This window comes from Macaca nemestrina, chromosome 20, assembly GCF_043159975.1.
Source record: "Macaca nemestrina isolate mMacNem1 chromosome 20, mMacNem.hap1, whole genome shotgun sequence".
Lineage (NCBI taxonomy): Eukaryota > Metazoa > Chordata > Mammalia > Primates > Cercopithecidae > Macaca > Macaca nemestrina.
Genome location: NC_092144.1, coordinates 51,505,951 through 51,527,150, shown reverse-complemented (window position 1 = coordinate 51,527,150; position 21,200 = coordinate 51,505,951). Strand labels below are relative to the sequence as shown.

Genomic DNA, 21,200 nt, shown 5'->3' with positions numbered 1-21,200 from the left:
ACGTGAAATACCCGTTTTCATTTCATTGCAACAACTCTATGAGGTGAGTACTCTTGTTATCCCATTTGTGGGGGGAAGGAAACTGAATCTCAGAGAAAGAAAGTCACGTGCTCAAAATCACAAAACTAGTAAGAAGAAGCCAGGCACAGTGGCTCACACCTACAATCCCAACACTTTAGGAGGCTGAGGTGTGAGGATCGTTTGAGCCCAGGAGTTCGGGTCTAGTCTGGGCAGCATGGTGAGACTCTGTCTCTACACACTCAGTTACTTGGGAGGCTGAGGTGGGAGGATCACTTGAGCCCAGGAGGTAGAGGCTGCAGTAAGTAAACTGTGTTGGTACCATTGCACTCCAGCCTGGGTGACAGAGTGAGACCCCCACCTCAAAAAAAAAAAAAAAAAAAAAGGAAGTAGTAGTAGAACCAAATTCAAAGCCAGATGATTGGATCCAGACCCTGAGTTCTTAACAGTTACTCAGAAGACCCGGCACTGATGCTCCTGTCTTGTAATTGTAAACCTGGGTGTAGGTGCATCTCCCCCACCAGACTGGGAGGCCTTCCAGGGCAGGGCCCAGGTTGGCTGCAACCCTGGCTGTCAGGCATTTTAGAGCAAAAGGCCTGGACCAGAACCGAGCTCTGGGAATGTGGTGAGTGGATGAATGCACACATGAATGAACTAGCAGCGAATTAGTGAGTGACCCACGCGGCCCCACTCACCCTCGATGAGCCACTCGCAGTTGCCATTGACGCTGTAGTTGCCAGCACCATCCGTCACGAAGCCTGGCGCCTCCCGCAACACCTGCCGCTGCCCCTTGCAGTCCCCCGCCTGGGCCCCAGGGGACAGCGACCCCAACACGGCCAAGGCCAAAGCCAGTGCCGTGGCCAGAGCCTTGCCCAGGGCCATCGCCGCCTCCTGTACTGACCCTTAGAGCGAGAACGGGCCGTAAAAACCTGGAGAGGACCCTCTACCCGGCGTGAGGCCCTGCAATGCGACCTCTATAGGCATAACATGGCCTTGTAGACCGAGGAGGTCCTGGAGACGCAGTCCCGGCGAAGGGAACGGCCACTGCTGACAGGCTCTGGAAGCCGAGGGCTGGGCCCTATAGAGCGATGGAGGCCCTGTATATGGAGTCACTATGGACGGGGACGACCCCTAAGGACCTTGGGGGTCCCCTATAGACATGGGCCCCCATAGGGGGCCAACCCCATAAACAGTGTCCAGTATTACAGACTCGGGCTGCTGCAGGCCAAACGGACCTTATATACGGGTGAGTCCCCAGGGGGCGAAAGGCTCTACGGCCCGGCAGAAGCCTCCATAGAGGCTGCGGGCCGGGACAGACCAGGATCCGATGGTCCAGGAGAGACTCCTCCAGCTGGGGGCGGGGCGCGAGCGGGTGCCGGGGGCGGAGTCCGTCTTCAGGGGCTCGGGCCTGGACCCCATTGACGCACTCCCCTTGCTCACCCACCCGCGCCTCCCTCCCAAGCCGGATGGGCCAAATCAGAGAGACGAGGGGACGCTTGGGCCAGAGCGGCCGCGGGAAGACCCGCTGTGGGAGGGCGAGGGGCCGAGAGCCGAGGAGCCGCAGTGGGAGGCACGGCGGAGAGGAGGCGAGAAGTTGCAGAGCGGTCGGTCAGAGCGGCCCTGGGAGGACTGCGGAGCGCCCAACCCCAATCCTCCATAAAAGGAGACTTCCGGGGAAATTCCCCGCCCATCTATTCCCAACCGCATGCGCAGCAGCGTCCTCCTGGAGCGATGCTCCTGGAGACGAGAAAATTACACATGCGCAATGCTAAGATCGTAACCCAAACTCTGGGTGCCTGTGATTGAGCAAAGCACGGGCCACTGGAGGGCGCCTCTACCTCTGAGTGAGGAAAGGAAGGCAAAAATAAAGGAGTGGTGCAAGGCCCTGCTAGATGTTTGATCATCTTCAACGTTCCCAGATTCTGGAGCAACATAAAGATCAGGTTATACAGGCCTCTGCCTCCGGTTCCAAATTCCCATTTCACAGATGAACACAATGAGGCCCCGAGCCTGACATAGTTCTGGCTCAGCCCCGCCGCTGAACACCATCAAGATGTAAAAGAAGCCATGTTATAGATAAAAACGAATCTTTTTTATTTTGGCAAGAAGGGGGAAATGTCTTTCTGCCAGGGACCCGAGGGAAGGCCCCCGGAATGGAGATAGGGGCAGACGGAGCACGGATCCGAGGTCACAGATCCGAGGGAGGGTTTCAGGGTCGAGACCAGCATCGCAATATCCATCCCGGGGTCGCAGAGTCCTGGAGAGTCACAGGCAGGGTCCCGGCGGTCACCACGGGTGTTCCGGAGTCCAGCGGGGTCAGAGGTCTCGAAGGGGGCCAGGGGGCCGGAGGTCACGGAACAGCGGGAGCCCAGAATCCGGCGCCGTTCGGGGCAGGGGCTGAGGGAGGGGACGGGGAGAGCGGCTCCCGCGGGATCGTTTGGCACAGAGGGGAGGGGGGCGGGACGCAGCGTACCCAACCTGGGCGCGCGGGGTAGGAAGGGTCGGGAAGGCCCGGGATGGCCGAGCTCTCGGGCCGGGATAAAGCAGGGGTCCGGAGCCCGGTCACGGCCCATGGGGCAGGGGCGGGCAGGGGTGCTCAGACCGGGGGTGCGGTACCCCCGGCCGTGTGCATGCTGAAGTATTCGGTGAAGCCGGTGTGCGGCGCCGCCGTCTGGGGCACGAGCGGCTGGTAGGGCGGCGTCGGGCCGTCCCAGCCCGGGTCGGCCGCCTTGGGGAACCGAGCGGGAAGTGGGGGGGAGGCTGCGCCCGGCTCGGCCATGGTCACCACGCGGCCCCTCGGGGCCACCGCCGCCGCCACCGCCGTCTCCTCCACCTGCTTCCCGGCCTGGGAGGGGGGTCAGGGTCAGAGGCAGTCCCGGACCCTCGCGGGGCAGATGCGGCCCCGAAGGCCCGTCCCCCTCCCCCGGAGAACCCTTCCACCCCAGGTGTGGACGCACGTGTCAGTCAGGGAATGACTGGGTGGCGGGGCGCCTGGGCAGCGGGGCCAGGTACTCAAAAGGCGGCGTCGGGGCGCGCGGGGCGAACTCCGGCGGCGGCCGGGGAGCTGGGGGAGAGCCGCGGAAGGCGGGCGGTGGGGGGCACGGCACAGGGCGTCTGCAGGGGTGTGCGCAACAGCGCCAGTACCCAGTCAGGCAGGGTGGGCGCGGGCGCCAGGGGACGGTCGCGGCGCGGTGTTGGGGCGTGGGGTGTGCGAAAGGCAGGGGGAGGGCTCAGGCGCCCGGGCGCCGGGGGCGGCGGCGGGGCCGGGAGCGGGGTCAGGTACTCCAGGGGCGGCGCCAGCAGCTCCTCGGGCGCTGGGGCTGCGGGGCTTACGGAGGTGGTGGGCGGGGGGATGGAGAAGAGCTCCGTGAAGTTGGGCACCGAGTCGCTGATAAACGTCACGTTCCCATAGACGTGCTGCGGAAAGGCCTTGTCAGCGGATTGGTTCCCTCCGGGTCCAGGGACTCCAGCCGATGCGATCTGCGACGTGCGCACGTGGTACGGGAAGTTCTTGTTGGCCGCTGATGGGCGGGTCATGATCTGAGGCCAGGGCCAGGAGCAGGTGTGAGAGGCACTGTCAGGCCAGAGGCTGTCCCCATAAACTTGGGGTTCGAAGGATTCCCTTTCAGTTGACATCCCCCACACTTCCTGAAGCCATTCACACTGGATTAGGTGCCCCCTCTGGGCTCTCAAAGTGCCCTGGATCCTCACTTTTTCCCTTCAACACAACTCGACCTGTGCTTCCTCCATCAGAGCCCTGATCACTGAGCTATCACTGACTGGTTAGAGTAAGCGTCCTGCACAGTATGATAGCCACTGGCTGCATGTAGCTTAAATTTCATCAAAATAAATTTTAAATGTTGGTCAGTCACACTCCCCAATACACACTCACTATGCCCTACTCACATTCAAGTGCTCAACAGTCACATATGGTTAGTAGCTCCCATATTGGAAAGTGCAGATAATAGAATATCTTCATAAATACAGAAAGTTCAACTGAACAGCAACTAATAGACTCTAAAATGTCTCCATGAGGCAGGAACCAGACTCTTCTGTTCCCTACTGAGTCCCTAGTACCTTCTAGAACCATGCCAGCACATATAAGCCTTCAATAAATATTGGTGGGCCGGGCGCGGTGGCTCACGCCTATAATCCCAGCACTTTGGGAGGCCGACCTGAGTGGCTCACCTGAGGTCAGGAGTTTCAGACCAGCATGGCCAACATGGTGAAACTCTGTCTCTACTAAAAATACAAAAATTAGCCAGGTGTGGTGGTGCGCCTATGATCCCAGCTACTCTGGAGGCTGAGGCAGGAGAACCCTGCTTGAACCCAGGAGGTAGAGGTTGCAGTGAGCTCAGCTCATGCCACTGCACTCCAGCCCGGGTGACAGAGCAAGATTCCATCTCAAAAAATAAAATAAAATAAAATAAAATAAAATAAAATAAAATAAAATAAATATTGGTGGAATGTAGGGATGTCTGGTACCAGTTAGTCTGATAGGCCGTGAGGGCAGGGACAGGTTGTGACTCCCTCGCCATATTCCAGAACCCTAACACAGCTCCTCTAAGGTTGTGCTGTAAAAATGAACAAGGAGGCCGGGCGTGGTGGCTCAAGCCTGTAATCCCAGCACTTTGGGAGGCCGAGGCGGGTGGATCACGAGGTCAGGAGATCGAGACTATCCTGGCTAACACGGTGAAACCCCGTCTCTACTAAAAATACAAAAAACTAGCCGGGCGTGGTGGCGGGCGCCTGTAGTCTCAGCTACACGGGAGGCTGAGGCGGGAGAATGGCATGAACCCGGGAGGCGGAGCTTGCAGTGAGCCGAGATCACGCCACTGCACTCCAGCCTGGGAGACACAGCGAGACTCCGTCTCAAAAAAAAAAAAAAAAAAAAAAAAAAAAAAGAACAAGGAGCTGAAAGCAATGAGCAGTGGGATACCCAGGTGGAGCTGTGCTGAGCTAACGTGAGCATCCTTAGGAAGGAAGCTGGCTGAGATACAGCAGGAAGGGCACTGCGCTTGCCGTTCTGAGCCTGCATCCCGCCTGTGGGATCTGTAGCTCACTGAGTGTGGGATCTGCGGCATGTTGATTAAACTCCCTGAGCCTCTCTGTGGGGAAAAGGGATTGTAGCGCCTACTTGGAAAGATGAAAGGGTGGAAATGAAAACCACTGGTGCAGAGCCCGGCACATGGTGGGTTCTCAGCGTTTCTTCTCTTTCTGTCCCTTTCTGACTTCCTGCAGAGCTTCAGCATGGACCGGCCTGGGAAGGTGAGCGAGTCTGTACCTAAGTCAGGCTCTGAGGCAAAGGATGGGGACCTGTCCCCTCCCTTAGTGGCTGGGCCCACTCCCTACACAGTGTATGTTGTAGATCCCCGGAGTCAGAAGCTGGGACACTTGGTCATGCCTGTTTCCCTTCATTTCTGGTTGCCCTTCATTTCAGACCTTGTGGTCTGCTGGAGAAGGACAGGATTCAAAGTATTTGCCTGTCGCCAAAGGCCACGGAGCCCTAGCACGTCACTTCTCCTCTCTGGGCCTTAGCTTCCCTGCTCTGTGTAATGGGAACAACGTCAATTATCCACCCTCTCCTGGAGCTGCTCTGACAATTAAACAAGAGGGCAGGAATAAATGCATATGGATGTTCCTAGAATGAAACAGACTGGTTCAAGACAGGTGTCCAGTGAACAACTGATGAATAAATTAATGACTATTAGAACTGTCACCAAGAATGTCAGATAGGATGTGAACCCAGGTAAAGAACAGATGTGGTGGGGTCTGGGTGCAGTGGCTCATGCCTGTAATCCCAGCACTTTGGGAGGCCGAGGTGGATGGATCATGAGGTCAAGAGATAGAGACCATCCTGACCAACATGGTGAAATCCCATCTCTCCTAAAAATACAAAACTTAGCCAGCTACTCTGGAGGCTGAGGCAGGAGAATCACTTGAACCTGGGAGGCGGAGGTTGCAGTGAGCCAAGATTGTGCCACTGCATTCCAACCTGGTGACAGAGTGAGACTCCGTCTCAAAAAAAAAAAAAAAAAAGCTTCACCCTGTGCCACCCCAGCTGCTTCTTCCTGAACAATGGCCTGTGATGGCAGAATGTGGGTGGGGGCAGGGGGAGAGTGGAGAGATCAAGGATAGTGGGGAAGGCAGTGGGGATACAGAAGAGAAATGGAAGAATCTGGGGACACAGGGTCAGGAATGGAAATGGGAAGGGAGGGCAAAGAGAGAGTATGGGGGTTGAGGAAAGAAGCCAGGACACAAGGTAGGAGAGAGGAACGGAAGAAAATGGACATGGGCCCCGAGAGGTGGCTCAGGCCTGTAATCCCAGCACTTTGGGAGGCCGAAACGGGTGGATCACCTGAGGTCAGGAGTTCGAGACCAGCCTGACCAACATGGTGAAACCCCATCTCTACTAAAAATACAAAAAATTAGCCGCACATGATGGGGGGCACCTGTAATCCCAGCTATTTGGGAGGCTGAGGCAGAAGAATCACTTGAACTCGGGAGGCAGAGGTTGCAGGGAGCCGAGATCGAGCCATTGCACTTCAGCCTGGGAGACAGAGTGAGATTCTGTCTCAAAAAAAAAGAAGAAAATGGACTCTGAGGGGCACAGTAGAGGAGCCTGCAGGAAGCAAGCGGGCGCTCAATAAAGGAAGATTAACTAAAGGGAAAATGGATCAAGACCTCAGAACAGGAGGTCCAGCAGATCAGGTGTAGGAGCCTCACGCATCTTCTGCCCTCGGGTCCTCCCCTCCGCCCCCACGGATGCCCATCCTCACCAGGAACACGCCATGGGCGTACAAGTGGATCCCCAGCTGGATGCCATTGACAATCTTCTCCCGGGCCCACTTGGGGATGCCGAAATTGGCAATCAGGGCCATGACAGGAACCGCAAAGAACCTGAAGGGGGAGTATTGGGTCAGCAGAGACACTGCTCCTGTCCTCCACCCCACCCTATAGCCCCGCCTCCCCTGCCATGTATACACACAGACCCCAGGCAGGTCCCAAACTGGAGAGAAGCCAGTGTGACCTTCAGAAGCCAGAGACTGAAATGGGGCAGGACTGGACTGGGAAATTCTGAGGGGCAAGAATGAGGTTCAATTTAACTCAGTTCCACAGCACCCCAAATCCTGGCATCTAATAAGAAATCAACAGATAGGGCGGAATGGTGGCTCACGCCTATAATCCCAGCACTTTGGGAGGCCGAGGCAGGCAGATCACCTGAGGTTAGGAGTTCCAGACCAGCCTGACCAACATGGCAAAATCCCATCTCTACTAAAAATACAAAATTAGCTGGGTGTGGTGGCATGCACCTGTAATCCCAGCTATTTGGGAGGCTGAAGCAGGGGAATCACTTGAATTCGGGAGGCAGAGGCTGCAGTGAGCGGAGATTGCACCACTGCACTCCAGCCTGGGCAACAAGAACAAAACTCCATCTCAAAAAAAAAAAAAAAGAGCCAGGCGCAGTGGCTAACACCTGTAATCCCAGCACTTTGAGAGGCCAAGACGGGTGGATCACGAGGTCAGGAGGTCGAGACCATCCTGGCTAACACAGTGAAACCCTATCTCTACTAAAAATACAAAAAATTAGCCGGGCATGGTGGCAGGCGCCTGTAGTCCCAGCTACTCGGGAGGCTGAGGCAGGAGAATGGTGAACCCAGGAGGTGGAGCTTGCAGTGAGCAGAGATAGTGCCACTGCACTCCAGCCTGGGGAACAAAGTGAGACTCTGTCTCAAAAAAAAAAAAAGAGAAATCAGGCCAGGCGTGATGGCTCATGCCCGTAATCCCAGCACTTTGTGAGGCCAAGGCAGGTGGATCACCCGAGATCAGGAGTTCCAGACCAGCCTGGCTAATATGGTGGAAACCACATCTCTACTAAAAATACATAAATTAGCTGGGCATGGTGGCATGCGCCTGTAGTCCCAGCTACTCGGGAGGCTGAGGCAGAAGAATCGCTTGAACTCGGGAGGCGGAGGTTGCAGTGAGCTGAGATCATGCCACCGCACTCCACCCTGGGCGACAAAGCAAGACTCCGTCTCCAAAAAGAAAAAAAAAAATACATATTTGATGAATGAATGAACAAAAGATAATAAGAAGTAAGGACTTATTGCATGCCAGTCCTGTTTCTAAGCATTTGACATACATAAACTCAGCCGGGCGCAGTGGCTCACGCCTGTAATCCCAGCACTTTGGGAGGCCGAGGCGGGCGGATCACAAGGTCAGGAGATCGAGACCACGGTGAAACCCCGTCTCTACTAAAAATACAAAAAATTAGCCGGGCGCGGTGGCAGGCGCCTGTAGTCCCAGCTACTCAGGAGGCTGAGGCAGGAGAATGGCGTAAACCCAGGAGGCGGAGCTTGCAGTGAGCCGAGATCGCGCCACTGCACTCCAGCCTGGGCGACAGAGCGAGACTCCGTCTCAAAAAAAAAAAAACAAAAAAAAAAAAAAAAAAAAAAAAAAGACATACATAAACTCATTTAACTCTCACAGTGACTCTATGAGGCAGATAAAATTTCCATCTCCATTAAAGGGTGAGGAAACTGAGGCAGAGAGAAGTTAATGGGCTTGTCTGAGGTCACATCATCTATAAACTTTAGAGCTGGGATCTGAACCTGGGCAGTCTGGCTCAGAATCTGCCAACCTTATTGCTATGTTATGGTGAACCATAATAATTAAAATAGTTTTGGGTGTTTTTTCATTTTGTTTGTTTTGTTGTTGTTGTTTTGTTTGATTTGTTTTTGAGATGAAGTCTCACTCTGTTGCCCAGGCTAGAGTACAGGGGCACGATCTCAACTCACTGCAACCTCAGTCTCCCAGGTTCAAGTGATTCTCCTGCTTCAGCTTCCTGAATAACTGGGAGTACAGGCGTGCACCACCATGCCTGGCTAATTTTTTTGTATTTTTAGTAGAGACGGCGGTTTACCATGTTGGCCAGGCTGGTCTTGAACTCCTGACCTCAAGTGATCCACCCATCCTGGCCTCTCAAGTGCTGGGATTACAGGCATGAGCCACCGCACCCAGCCTACAATAGTTTTTACTGAACATTTACTATGTGCCAGACACGCGGCCCTCATGTAGTGGCCTATGCTTGCTCAAGATATCCCTTTGAGGAGATCCTGTTGTTTTATGGGTAAACCTGATGGACTTCTTGTGAAAGTAATTTTCCACAAAGTGAGTAAGTGTCAGATTCTGGGTGACAGCTGCCTGAGTGAAAAGCCCATCTTCCTCACTATGGAGGGTCTGAGATGGGAGGCAACCACTTCTGGGGAGCCCCGAGAGGGAGGCAGGGACAGGCTGGGGCCCACCAGTTCTCACCAGAGGGTATAGGCAGCAAAGAAGGGCACATAAAAAGGCTGCTTCTCAGGAAAGTGTCGCAGTGAGACGAGAACAGCATAGCAGAACCACACGTAGGCCGCCACCTGCAGTCCGATGAGCCCGTAGCCGGCCGGCGACTCATACGTGTACAGTACCTGGCCCGGGTCAAAAAACTGGACCCGCGGGAGAGGGTCCATCACAGCCTGGCCTCCTCCCCTCTATTAGGGTCCCCGGACCCCACCCTTGGGCACATGGGAACAGAGGTACTCCGTCAGAACAGAAGCAACAGGAGAGCCAGGCATGGAGACAGAAGCATATCGAGGTAGAGAGAGAGGGTGAAAAAGACAGGAAGAGAATAAATCAGTTACTGTGTGCTCAACACGGGGCTAAACACCTCTCATGTGTGAGTTTTTCCATCAGCATCAACTCAACAAGGTAGGTCTTATTATTGCTCCATTTCACAGAAGAGGAAACTGAGGCTAAGAGGGAAGCCCTTTGGCCAAAGCCATATAGAAGATAGAAAGCCTTAGAGGAGCCCCATGGGTTAGGTAAGATCCTCCCAATTTTCCAAGAAGAAAATGGGCCCAGAGACAGGGGTCATCACCCAAGGTCAGGCAGCTAGGAAGTGGGAGAGCTGGTGTGGAATCCAGGTCTGTGTGACTCCTGAACTCTTAGTCACGATATTGAGCATAAATGTGACAGACAGTGAGAGACAGAGGGAGGAGAAAGAAAGCTGCTGCGGGATGGTGAAGAGAGGAGGAATCACTTAGACAGATGGGGAAGCAGAAAATCAAAGAGCGGGAGAGAGAGCGAGCCAGCAGGAGCGCAATGTGGGCAAGGGCGAGCAGACAGGTCAAGGGGGAGGCGGTGCCAAAAGCAGGGGAAGGCGGGGCCTGACCAGGGGCCAGTGGGACTCACTTCCGCCTCGTAGATGAGCAGCACCACATGAGTGAGCGTGTAGAGGGTCATGTAGACAGACAACTTCACGGAGCCCGCGTGGCTGATGCGGCCCCTGGCGGCAGGCCATGAGGGGAGACAGCAGGGTGGGGGCCGTCAGGGAGGAGGATGGGCCTACCCCCTCCCCCACCCTGCCCCTGTCCTGCTCCCCCGTCAGCCGCCCCACGAGCACGCCCTGCCCGGGCACCGTGTCACCGTGAATCCCTTCCCCAGGAGGATGAGCATCAGCAGGAAGATGAGGAAGCTGGAGGAGAAGAGCAGCTTGGCTGGGAGAAGGGAGGAGGGGGCGGCTCAGAGCCAGGCTCAGACCCAATGCCCGACCTGAACCCTGGGCTCCACCCTCTCCCCACCCAGCTTCATTCTCACCCAAGATCTTCACACTCTCGTTGCCAATGCCATCGGTGGCATACTGACCCCAGTAGATGCAGAAAAAGAGAAGGCTCAGAACTGGGGGGAGGATGGGCAGAGAAGAAAGGATAGAAAGCAGCTGTGGGGCATCACTGTCCTCTAGCACTGCCATCCAAGTGGTCTGAACCCCGCCTCCTCCCTCAGGACTCCAGACCTTCTACCCCCACTCACCTGCTAGGAGAATCTGAAGTACAGCCCCCAACCCTGCTCCCCCAGGACCCACGGATCCAGGCCCCCACCCCCTCCTCCCTTAGACCCAGGGGTCCAGGCCCCCACCCCCTCCTCCCTCAGACCCAGGAGTCCAGGCCCCCAGCCCCTCCTCCTCCAGGACCCAGGGGTCCAGGCCTCCAGCTCCTCCTCCCTCAGACCCAGGAGTTTAGGCTCCCAGCCCCTCCTCCCCCAGACTCAGGAGTTCAGGCCTTTATACCCCCTCAAGGACCCAGGAGTGTCAGGTCCCACTCCCTCTTCCCCCAGGAACCAGGGGTTCAGGTTCCCAGCCCATCTTACCCCAGGAACCAGGGCTCCAGGCCCCGAGCCCCTTCTCCCTTGGACCCAGGAGTCCAGGCCACCAGCCCCTTCTCCCCCAGGACGCAGGAGTCCAGGCCCCCAGCCCCTTCTCCCTTGGACCCAGAAACCCAGGCCCCCAGCCCCTCCTCCCCCAGGATGCAGGAATCCAGGCCTCTAGCCCCTCCTCCCCCAGGACCCAGGAGTCCAGGTGTCTGGCCCCAGGTGTCTGCTCTTCCAGAACGCAGAAGTTGGGACACAGAACCTCACCCTCTACTCCTGCTGCGGCCATGAACATTTTATAAGTTGTGTGGAGCAACTGACGACCTTTCAGCAAATCTAGGAAGCAGAGTAGGGAAAGGCTGTCCACAGGCAGAAAGGGAGAGCAGCTCACCTCCCACAACCCTGCTCCCTTCTGTCTCTTCCCCAACACCCCATATGCCAGACTCACATCCAAAGTAACAAGAAAGGAAGAAGATGAGGATGAAGATGAGGAGGAAGGTCACATCTGTCTCCAGGATCCCTGCCAATTTGGTAGGAGGAGTAAGGTTCATTCAGGTGGATGTCCCCTCAGTGGGCACCCAGCTCTGGTGTCCCACAGAGAGCCTGGTTTCCGGGTCCCCACGTGCTCACCAAACTCGTCAGCGGAGAAGTGTCGTGTCCAGAAGGACTTGCCATTGGTGAGGACCATCTCATACTCTAGCTGCAATCCATCACCCTGTAGGGAGTATGGAGGCCTAAGAGGGGCCCTGGGCAAGTTGGGAGTTGGCAGAAAGGCAAAGAGAAGGTGGCCCAGGTGGCCACCCCAGCACCTTACCCCACACTTGCTGAGCGCAATATACCACCACCTTTCACGCACTGAGCGGAAGCTGCGGCCACTGGAGCAGCTCAGGTAGCGGGTTCCCTCCTCTGATACCACCTGGAGACAAGCAAGAAGACTGAAGCCTGCCCTTGACGCCCGCAAGGCACCATCCTTCAGCACCTGCCCACTGCCCCAGGCTGGGCCTGTACCTGACAGCCGGACCAGGCATACTGGGTGGTGAGGTTGATGACCTGGTTGTTCTCTGGCCGGATCACTGACTCCTTGGCCAGGCAGTCCTAGGGAAGGCAGGGACAGGGTCACTCCCTCAGCCAGCCATGACCTTCTCCCCTCTCCCCCATGCCCTCTTCACAGCCCTCACCTTGTCCCCTGCCTTGTACACGGCTGGCCACTGGGATGGGTCGTCAAAATAGAGGAGGATGTTCTGACAGCACTTGGCCTGCAGACCACAGATGTTGCGGGCGAGGAGCTGGGGCAGCCTGTGCCTTTGGAGGCCAAGGGAAGTACCCAGCCTCAGTATGGCGAGTGTTGGGGGAGACTCACCTCAGGGTAGCGGAAACGGAAGTCCAGTCGGCCGTAATCCGAGAGGAAACAAAATCTTGTCAGGAACACCCAGTCCTGAAAAAGGGGCCCAGTCTGATCCTCTGCTGAGAGTCCTTCAAGAACTCTTTACTCCATAGACCCCCAACTTTTCTTCCCTACCCCTCAGGTACCTGGCTTCCCAAGTACTAGAAGGAGACCAGGTCACCTCCAAAATCCTTCCCTGATCCCATCACTGTGGGTCCAGGATTCCTGCCGCCCTGATTTTCTCCCTCCATTGCCCCCCCAAGTTTCCTCCCCTCCATTCAAACACTCCTCCCTGCATTTCCTGGGAGGCCCCAGAAAGACCTTAGGGGCCAGATGCCCATCCTGGCCACCTCGTGTCCTGGCCAATATCTGACCCCGTTCTCCCAATATCCACACTCCCCTGCACCCCACCCCGTGCTCCCAAAAACCATCCCGCGCGGGGGAATCTTCCAAACGGCCCCCTCCCGGTCCTGAGCGGGAGTGTGGCAGTGAGCTCCGGGCTCTCTGCTGAGTGAAAAGTGCTGTCCCTTCAGCACCACCTCTGCACCACCCCCCTTCCCAAACTCTGACTCTCCCAACCTGCTCTCCCTCCCCGCCCAGCTCTGACCTCAACATCCCTCCTACAACCCCCAGGTCTGGCCACGACCCCACGGCTCCTCTTAGCCTCGACTCTGGCCCAGTCCCCCATTGCTCTCGGCCCCATTCCCCCGAGGCTCCCTGAGTCCGCCGGGAGAGGCGGCAGGGGGCGGGGCGGTACCCGCTCCCCTCGCCTCCCTTGCGTCCCCCGGGGGACGGCGGGCGGCAGAGGAGGGATCGGCGTGCTCACCTCCTTGGAGCTGAGGTTGCCCCGCACGTACTTGGCCCGGGCGCGGGGGGGCAGTGACAGCAGCAGGAGCAGCAGAGGCGGCAGCAGGCGGCGCAGCGCGGGCGCGCGCTGGGGCTCCATTCCGCCCGCTCCAGCCGCGACTCCGCTCCGGCTCCCGCTCCGGCCCGGCGACGGAGGCGAGAGCGCGCGGGCCGGCCAGAGCGCGCCCCCGATTAAAGGGGCCGCCGGGCGCCGCGCTCCCCGCCCCCTCCTATAAGAGGGCCCTACCTGACTCCTATCTTCAACGCGTGGGAGGGGGACGTTCATCCTCTGTCACCCCGCCCCAGCCCTCCCCTCCTGGAGTCCCGTAGATACCTATGGTTTCCCGTGTCCTAAACTGAACTCATGTCTTCCAAAGCCATGCCTCCTCCAGACTGCCTTCTCTGGATCCCCCCCTGTCACTCAGGCTGGAGTGCAGTGGTGCGACCTCGGCTCACTGCAACCTCCACCTCCCAGGTTCAAGCGATTCTCCTGCCTCAGCCTCCTGAGTAGCTGGGATTACAGGCGCCCACCACCATACCCGGCTGATTTTTTCGTATTTTTTATAGAGATGGGGTTTCACCATGTTGGCCAGGCTGGTTTCAAACTCCTAACCTCAAGTGATCTGCTCACCTCGGCCTCCCAAAGTGCTAAGATTACAGGCGTAAGCCACCGCGCCTGGCCAACAAGTCTTTGATTGCCCATCACCACCTCTATTGCAACCACCCCCAGCTGTGTCCATCCTGGTGTTGCCAGCATTCTAGATCTGATGCACCCTTCGAAGTGCCCACGGAGGCACAGAGAGGGCAAGCCACTTGTTACACTCCATGGTAGTGGTGGAGCCCTCAGTATAACCACCGTACCCCTCTGCCTGACCATGACCTGTCACTGCTTCCCACGTTGTGAAACTGGGTTGCTGTGAGAGACAGAGGTGGTAGTGTGAGATAGCCAAAAGCGTGTTTCAGATCCAAGTTGAAATAACTTGCTTGGGTTCATTCAAATCCCAGCCTGGCCCCTACTTTGTCATTTGTCCACCATAAGACCTGGGCCAAGTCATGCAGCCCTGTGATCTCTCAGCCCAGTCCCCTCTATGCGGGTATCAACCCTGTGGTTTCCCAGTGGACAACAGCAAGCCCTAGAAAGGCTTTTCAGAGTACAAGCCACGCCCTTCACCTTGATTTTCCTGATCAGACTCCAACAAATATTTCTAGCTTTATCCTTCTCCACTGCAGAAAACTGGGGGCTGCTCAAAATATCATTTTTTAAAAATTTTCTAAGCCAAGGGGCCAAGCCGGAAATATAAGTGAAACATTTTTTTTGTTTGTTTGTTTGTTTGTTTGTTTTTTGAGACGGAGTCTCGCTCTGTCGCCCAGGCTGGAGTGCAGTGGCGCGATCTCGGCTCACTGCAAGCTCCGCCTCCTGGGTTTACGCCATTCTCCTGCCTCAGCCTCCTGAGTAGCTGGGACTACAGGCGCCCGCCACCGCGCCCGGCTAATTTTTTGTATTTTTAGTAGAGACGGGGTTTCACCGTGGTCTCGATCTCCTGACCTTGTGATCCGCCTGCCTCGGCCTCCCAAAGTGCTGGGATTACAGGCGTGAGCCACCGCGCCGGGCCAAGTGAAACATTTTTAATGGAGAGCATGGATCCCAAAAAGAGGGGGCCTCTGCTACTTGGCCAGTTGTGCCAGGAAGGATTGTAGTTCTGCTGCCAGATCCCTATTTTTTTTTTCTTTCTTTCTTTCTTTCTTTCTGAGAGAAGCCAGAAATGCAATTTAAAAAAAAAAAAAAAAAAGCAAACTGCCTGGTTTGTAACAGTAGGCAACTGATTCAAACATTTAAAACATATCGTGGGTGAAATTTTAAAAAGCCTGTGGACCAGATTCAGCCCTGATCTGTCACTCCTGCCCTGAGCCTGCACATACACTGTTCCCTGTGCTCACACACCAGGAGGCATTCAAGGGCAGGCCCAGATGTGCCTTACTCTAGGTCCCAGTGTGGCCTAGGGATTTGCTGAGTGAAAATGGCCCTACATCTGCTATGCACCCTCCTCCAGGACTTGCATATGCTGTTCCTCTTGCCTGAAATGTTCTTTTCCATAAGTACCAAGTTTCCACCAACTTTGAAAACTACAGGGTTGGCAGGGCACGGTGGCTCATGCCTGTAATTGCAGCACTTTGGGAGACCAAGGTGGGTGGATTACTTGAGATCAGGAGTTCGAGACCAGCCTGGCCAACATGGCGAAACTCTGTCTCTACTAAAAATACAAAAATTAGCCATGTATGGTGGCGCTACACCTGTAATCTCAGCTCCTCGGGAGGCTGAGGCAGGAGAATCGCTTGGACCTGGGTAGCGGAGGTTGCAGTGAGCCGAGATTGTGCCATTGCACTCTAACCTGGAGAAGAAAATGAGACTCTGTCTCCAAAAAAAAAAGAAAGAAAAGATACAGCTCTTCTATGAAGAATTCCCTCCTCACTAGGGCAGTCATCACTCCCTCCTTGGACTGCCCCAGCCCCTGCACCTCTCTTGCTCTCCTAGACACAACCATTGGAGCTGGGGTTGTGTGTGCCCACCACCAAACTGGGAGCCTCATGAGGACAAGGCCTTTGTCTCACTCACTCTGGGGCCCCAGCATCACCAGAGCTCAGGGTCAGGTATACAGTTAGCCACAGTGGGCATATGTGTTGGACTAATTGAAGTCCCAATTTTCCCCACTATGCTGGCTCCTCAGGCCCTATGAAGGTAACAAGACACAGTACCATCCCCTCCATCTTGAACCTAGAACTCAGAGCTAAGGAAAGCTGCTCCCCTGGGTCAGCAACTCACTGAAAATCAAGAGGGCCATGAAAAGTACTTTATTGAGGTCACTGGGAATACAAGATATCTGTCCCTAGCCCTAGCCTCAGCCCCTCCTCAGTACAGTCTCATGGGTGGAAAAGACCAGGCTTCCGGACTGCTCTGGGCCACTACCCAGGAGAGGCTGGGCGGTGGGGAAGCGGGGCAGGGGCTCCAGTCCAGGACAGAGGTTCGGGGCAACAGGGGTGATGAAGGCTGAGGCAGGGGCTGAGGGAGGCCAACCCCCCAGGGCCGAGGAGGGGGTGGCGTGGCTACCAGCCAGATGCTTTTTAGCAAGTCAAACGCTGTTGGAGGACCCCAGGCTGTTCCAGATGGCGAAGACAGTGAGGGAAAGTATGGTGGCCAGGGACCTCTTGGTGGTGCCATACTCCCCCTGTGCGCAGTGGGCATGCTGGAGGTGTAGGGCATGGGGAAGGTGAACTCCTTTGTCCCTTGTTGCTTCCTTTGCCTCCCCTCCTCTGGGACTTGATCAGGGCTATTGATCCAGAAGGGTGTCATCTTTCTCTCAGAGACCCCAGGCTTGGCCCCTGGCACAGAGAAAGAAGCATAGAGGCCAGCTGAGCTAGAGTCGACAAAGGGAAGGGGAGTACAGGGGCAGGAGCGAGGCTCACCTGGCAAGGGTGGCTGGCAGCCCCGAAGCACCAGTGCAAGGTCAGGCACACAACCATGACAGGCCTGCAAGGTACGCACGATGGCATCCCTGGCATCCTGAATCAGGTTCCTCCGGGGGAAGGCCTGTGGCAAACTCAGCTGACACGGCAGCTCTGCCAGCAGCTGCCCCACGCCAGGCAACTCTGGGGAACTGGGTGGGCCTGGGCCCGAACCTCCAGGCATCTGGTTCTCTTTGTCCCTGGATTGTGGGGCTATTTCCTGGGCCCTGCCTGGGCTTGGGGAGGGCTTGGCGGGGAGTGTGGGGCTGCCTGGCACCAGTGTCCCACTGCTAAGCAGCCTTGCAACATCTAGGGATTTCACCTCGTGATTGAAGAGACCCCGATGCTCCCGGCTCAGCCGGCCCTGGGTTATGACCACGAGCTTGGAGGCAGTAGGGACCACAGGTGGATCCCGAATGGCCACAGGAGGATCGTGATGGGCTAATGGCCGGCGGCTGCCCACCAGGGCCTTGTTACGTTCTCGCCTAGTCTTCCGACGGCGGACACGACCAGGTTTCTCAGGCTGCTGAAAAGGTTGGGAGACTGGTCCCCGGGTATCCATGGTGTCCTGGAATATAAAGATAGGGTGGCCATCAGCATGCAGATAAGTCAAGGGGAGTAGCAAAGTGAATAGGGAGGGCTAGGTGCGGTGGCACATGCCTGTAATACCAACACTGGGGTAGGCCGAGGTGGGTGGATCACTTGAGGTCAGGAGTTCAAGACCAGCCTAGCCAACATGGCAAAACCCTGTCTTTACTAAAAATACAAAAATTGGCCAGGCGCAGTGGCTCACACTTGTAATCCTAGTACTTTGGGAGGCTGAGGCAGGTGGATCAACTGAGGTCAGGAGTTCGAGACCAGCCTGGCCATGGTGAAACCCTGTCTCTACTAAAAATAGAAAAATTAGCCAGATTGGCGTGAACCCGGGAGGCGGAGCTTGCAGTGAGCTGAGATCCGGCCACTGCACTCCAGCCTGGGCGACAGAGCGAGACTCCGTCTCAAAAAAAAAAAAAAAAAAAAAAAAATTAGCCAGACATGGTGGCACGCACCTGTAATTCCAGCTACTCAGGAGGCTGAGGCAGGAGAATCACTTGAACCCAGGAGGCGGAGGTTGCAGTGAGTTGAGATCATGCCACTGTACTCCAGCCTGGGCGACAGAGCGAGACTCTGTCTCAAAAAAAACAAAAAAGGCTGGGCGCGGTGGCTCAAGCCTGTAATCCCAGCACTTTGGGAGGCCAAGACGGGTGGATCACGGGGTCAGGAGATCGAGACCATCCTGGCTAACACGGTGAAACCCCGTCTCTACTAAAAAAATACAAAAAAAAACTAGCCAGGCGAGGTGGCGGGTGCCTGTAGTCCCAGCTACTACGGGAGGCTGAGGCAGGAGAATGGCGTAAACCCGGGAGGCGGAGCTTGCAGTGAGCTGAGATCCGGCCACTGCACTCCAGCCTGGGCGACAGAGCGAGACTCCGTCTCAAAAAAAAAAAAAAAAAAAAAAAAAAATATATATATATATATATATATATATATATATAGCTTGGTGTGGTGGTGCACACCTGTAATCTCAGCTACTCAGGAGGCTGAAGCAGGAGGCTGAGGCAGAAGAATCACTTGAAACCAGAAGCCAGAGGTTGCAGTGAGTCAAGATTGTGCCACTGCACTTCAGTCTGGGCAACAAAGTGAGACTCCATCTCAAAAACAAAACAAAACAAAACAAAAAAAACAAGTGAATAGGGAGATGTTTTGGGGTGAGGTGGGAATACTATTTAGGGTGACCAGATGAGGCCAGGCACGGTGGCTCACATCTGTAATCCTAGCACTTTGGGAGGCTGAGGCGGGAGTATCGCTTGAGGCCAGGAGTTCAAGACCAACCTGAGCAGCAAAGCGAGACCCTCATCTCTACAGAAAATAAAAATAAAATTAGCTGGACGATGCCAGGTGCGGTGGCTCATGCCTGTAATCCCAGTACTTTGGGAGGCCGAGGCAAGCAGATCACCTGAGACCATGAGTTCGAGACCAGCCTGGCCAACATGTCGAAACCTCGTCTCTACTAAAACACAAAAATTAGCTGCATGTGATGGTGCGTGCCTGTAATCCCAGCTACTCGGGAGGCTGAGGCAGAAGAATCGCTTTAACCCAGGAGATGGAGGTTGCAGTGAGCCGAGATTGTGCCACTGCACGATAAACCTGGGCAACAGAGTGAGACTCTGTCTCAAAAAAAAAAGAAAAAGAAAAAGAAAAAAATTTGCTGGGATTCCATGGCCCACACCTGTAGTCCCAGCTACTAGGGAAACTGAGGTGGGAGGATCCCTTGAGCCCAGGAGTTGGAGGTTACACTGAGGTATGATTGCACCACTGTGCCCCAGCCTAGGCAAGAGAGTGAGACCTTGTCTCTCAAAAGAGAGAGAGAAGATGAGAGAAAATAAGTGAGCAGAGAGAGATTGGAAAAGGTTTGGTCAGATAAGGAATCACAGGGGTAGGATGAAGTCGAAGGAATCACTGCTAATGGGAAGAGAAGCCAGGAAATAGAGAAAGGCTATTAGGAACAGGGACATGGGGAAACAGTTAAAAGATGGAGGGTGGGGAACAGGCGCAGTGGCTCACGCCTGTAGTCCCAACACTTTGGGAGGCCAAGGTGGGTGGATCATTTGAGGTCAGGAGTTGGAGACCAGCCTGGCCATCATGTGAAACTCCGCCTCTACTAAAAATACAAAAATTAGCCGGGCGTTGTGGTGAATGCCTGTAATCTCACCTACTCAGGAGGCTGAGGCAGGAGAATCACTTGAAATCGGGAGGCGGAGGTTGCAGTGAGCCGAGATCGCGCCACTGCACTCCAGCCTGGCGGACACAACAAGACTCAGTCTCAAAAAAAAGAAAGAAAGAAAGAAAAAAAAGGATGGAGGGTGGCGAACGGGTCATGAGATTGGAGGGATCTGGGGTACCAGAAAGGGATTCTGGACGGAGAAATCCAGGGGTATACGAGGTACAGGGGAATACATAAAGTGGAAAGAGATGGTAGACTAAAAGAAACAGGAGAGGGAGAGCGGCAAGAGAAGTCCAGCGAGCCTGAGAAAACCTCGAGAGAACAGAAAGGGAGACAGAGGCGCAATCAGGGACAGGGCCTGATCACAAAGGAAGGGCCTAGGGTAGGAGAGGAAGCATGGTGGCCAGCCGTGGTAGGGCAGGGGTCGCAGAGTGAAGGAAGTGGGGTATGGTTGGTAGGAGCTGGGTAGGGGAAGTGCACGTCTCCTGCCCCAACGAACCCCGGCCCTTCCCACTTCACGTACCTGTGGGGCGCAATGGCTTCTTTTCCGCGGTGACCCCAGCTCTCAAAGCCACCTGGCTCTGTTCCGGGCCTCGGGCACCCCTACACGCATGCGCGTGCCCTTTCCATGCCCTTTGGCTTCGTAGCTCTGAGAGGACGGACACCCAGAGGCGCGTGCCAGAGAAGTGCCGGTTACAGCCCCGCCCCTACCAGCCTCAATTTCAGAACTCTCCCTTTCTTGGTCTTAGCACCTCCCATCCACCAATTGGCTGTGAGGTTCACTAGGTCCGCCCCCTTCCTGAATGCTGATTGGTTCCGATAGCTATCGGCGGTCTTTAGGGGGCTGGTTGAGACCAGGCGTGCCAAGCGGAAGAAGGGTCATGGTAGCCCCCATGCACAGCAGTCCCCCAAGCAGCCACAGACATATTCCCTAGAAAACTTATATAGTTGGCCGGGCGTGGTGGGTCACGCCTGTAATCCCAGCACTTTGGGAGGCAGAGGCAGGTGGCTGGCTCTTGAACTCTGGCCCAAGAGTTCAAGACCACCCTGGACAACATAGGGAGACCCTGACTACAAAAAATAAATTAGTGTTGGGCGCGGTGGCTCACGCCTGTAATCCCAGCACTTTGGGAGGCCAAGACGGGCAGATCACGAGGTCAGGAGATCGAGACCATCCTGGCTAACACGGTGAAACCCCGTCTCTACCAAAAATACAAAAACTTAGCCAGGCATGGTGGCGGGCGCCTGTAGCCCCAGCTACTCGGGAGGCTGAGGCAGGAGAATGGCGTGAACCCGGGAGACGGAGCTTGCAGTGAGCCGAGATCGCACCACAGCACTCCAGCCTGGGCAACAGAGCGAGACTCCATCTCTAAATAAATAAATAAATAAGCTGGGCGCAGTGGCGCGTGCCTGTGTGCCCAGCTACTTAGGAGGCTGATGCAGGAGGATCGCTTAAGACTAGGAGGTGGAGGCAGCAGTGAGCCATGATCAGACCCCTGC

At 55.8% G+C, this 21,200-nt stretch overlaps 3 protein-coding genes across 9 annotated transcripts in view; all 3 read right to left on the bottom strand.

Moving 5' to 3' along the window:
• The window catches only part of LOC105495259 (multiple EGF like domains 8), a 52,917-nt gene extending 51,313 nt beyond the window's left edge, over nt 1-1,604 (bottom strand). For both annotated transcript variants that reach the window (XM_011764541.3, XM_011764542.2), the window contains exon 1: nt 714-1,604. In XM_011764541.3, the coding sequence (XP_011762843.2) occupies nt 714-900 (187 nt within the window). In that variant the 5' untranslated portion in view covers nt 901-1,604. The remainder of the gene's footprint in view (nt 1-713) is intronic.
• A 484-nt stretch (nt 1,605-2,088) lies between these two features.
• LOC105495260 (transmembrane protein 145) lies at nt 2,089-13,603 on the bottom strand. Of its 6 annotated transcripts, none has more exons than XM_011764549.3 (15): nt 13,416-13,603; nt 12,566-12,640; nt 12,384-12,461; nt 12,214-12,300; nt 12,020-12,121; nt 11,836-11,920; nt 11,654-11,725; nt 11,473-11,541; nt 10,657-10,737; nt 10,478-10,556; nt 10,252-10,345; nt 9,334-9,506; nt 6,798-6,918; nt 3,352-3,558; nt 2,089-2,863 (listed from the first exon to the last, which is right to left on the bottom strand). In XM_011764549.3, exons 1-15 carry the CDS (start codon nt 13,533-13,535, stop codon nt 2,615-2,617), a joined length of 1,692 nt encoding a protein of 563 aa, XP_011762851.1. In that variant the 5' UTR covers nt 13,536-13,603; the 3' UTR covers nt 2,089-2,614. The 6 variants fall into 6 exon arrangements, with proteins under 6 accessions (XP_011762851.1, XP_011762850.1, XP_011762845.2 ...); XM_011764548.3 differs by having other exon boundaries at nt 12,384-12,491; nt 13,416-13,568; XM_011764543.3 differs by lacking the exon at nt 2,089-2,863 and having other exon boundaries at nt 2,976-3,558; nt 12,384-12,491; nt 13,416-13,568.
• Nucleotides 13,604-16,262: 2,659 nt separating this feature from the next.
• On the bottom strand, nt 16,263-20,403 carry LOC105495261 (proline rich 19). Its single transcript, XM_011764550.3, has 3 exons — nt 20,224-20,403; nt 16,898-17,504; nt 16,263-16,813 (listed from the first exon to the last, which is right to left on the bottom strand). The coding sequence occupies exons 2-3, from the start codon at nt 17,496-17,498 to the stop codon at nt 16,344-16,346; spliced, it is 1,071 nt and encodes a 356-aa protein (XP_011762852.2). The 5' UTR covers nt 17,499-17,504; nt 20,224-20,403; the 3' UTR covers nt 16,263-16,343.
• Between the last annotated feature and the right edge of the window lie 797 nt (nt 20,404-21,200).

Excerpts from the sequence above, each read along its gene's own strand:
- LOC105495260 (XM_011764543.3), bottom strand. The coding sequence starts at position 13,535 with ATGGAGCCCCAGCGCGCGCCCGCGCTGCGCCGCCTGCTGCCGCCTCTG. Across the intron at positions 10,557-10,656 it reads CGAGAGTGTGAAGATCTTGG|CCAAGCTGCTCTTCTCCTCC; the intron begins GTGAGAATGAAG and ends CCCTTCTCCCAG. Across the intron at positions 6,919-9,333 it reads TTTGCTGCCTATACCCTCTG|GTTCTTTGCGGTTCCTGTCA; the intron begins GTGAGAACTGGT and ends CTCCCCCTTCAG.
- LOC105495261 (XM_011764550.3), bottom strand. The coding sequence starts at position 17,498 with ATGGATACCCGGGGACCAGTCTCCCAACCTTTTCAGCAGCCTGAGAAA. Across the intron at positions 16,814-16,897 it reads CTGCCAGCCACCCTTGCCAG|GGGCCAAGCCTGGGGTCTCT; the intron begins GTGAGCCTCGCT and ends TCTCTGTGCCAG.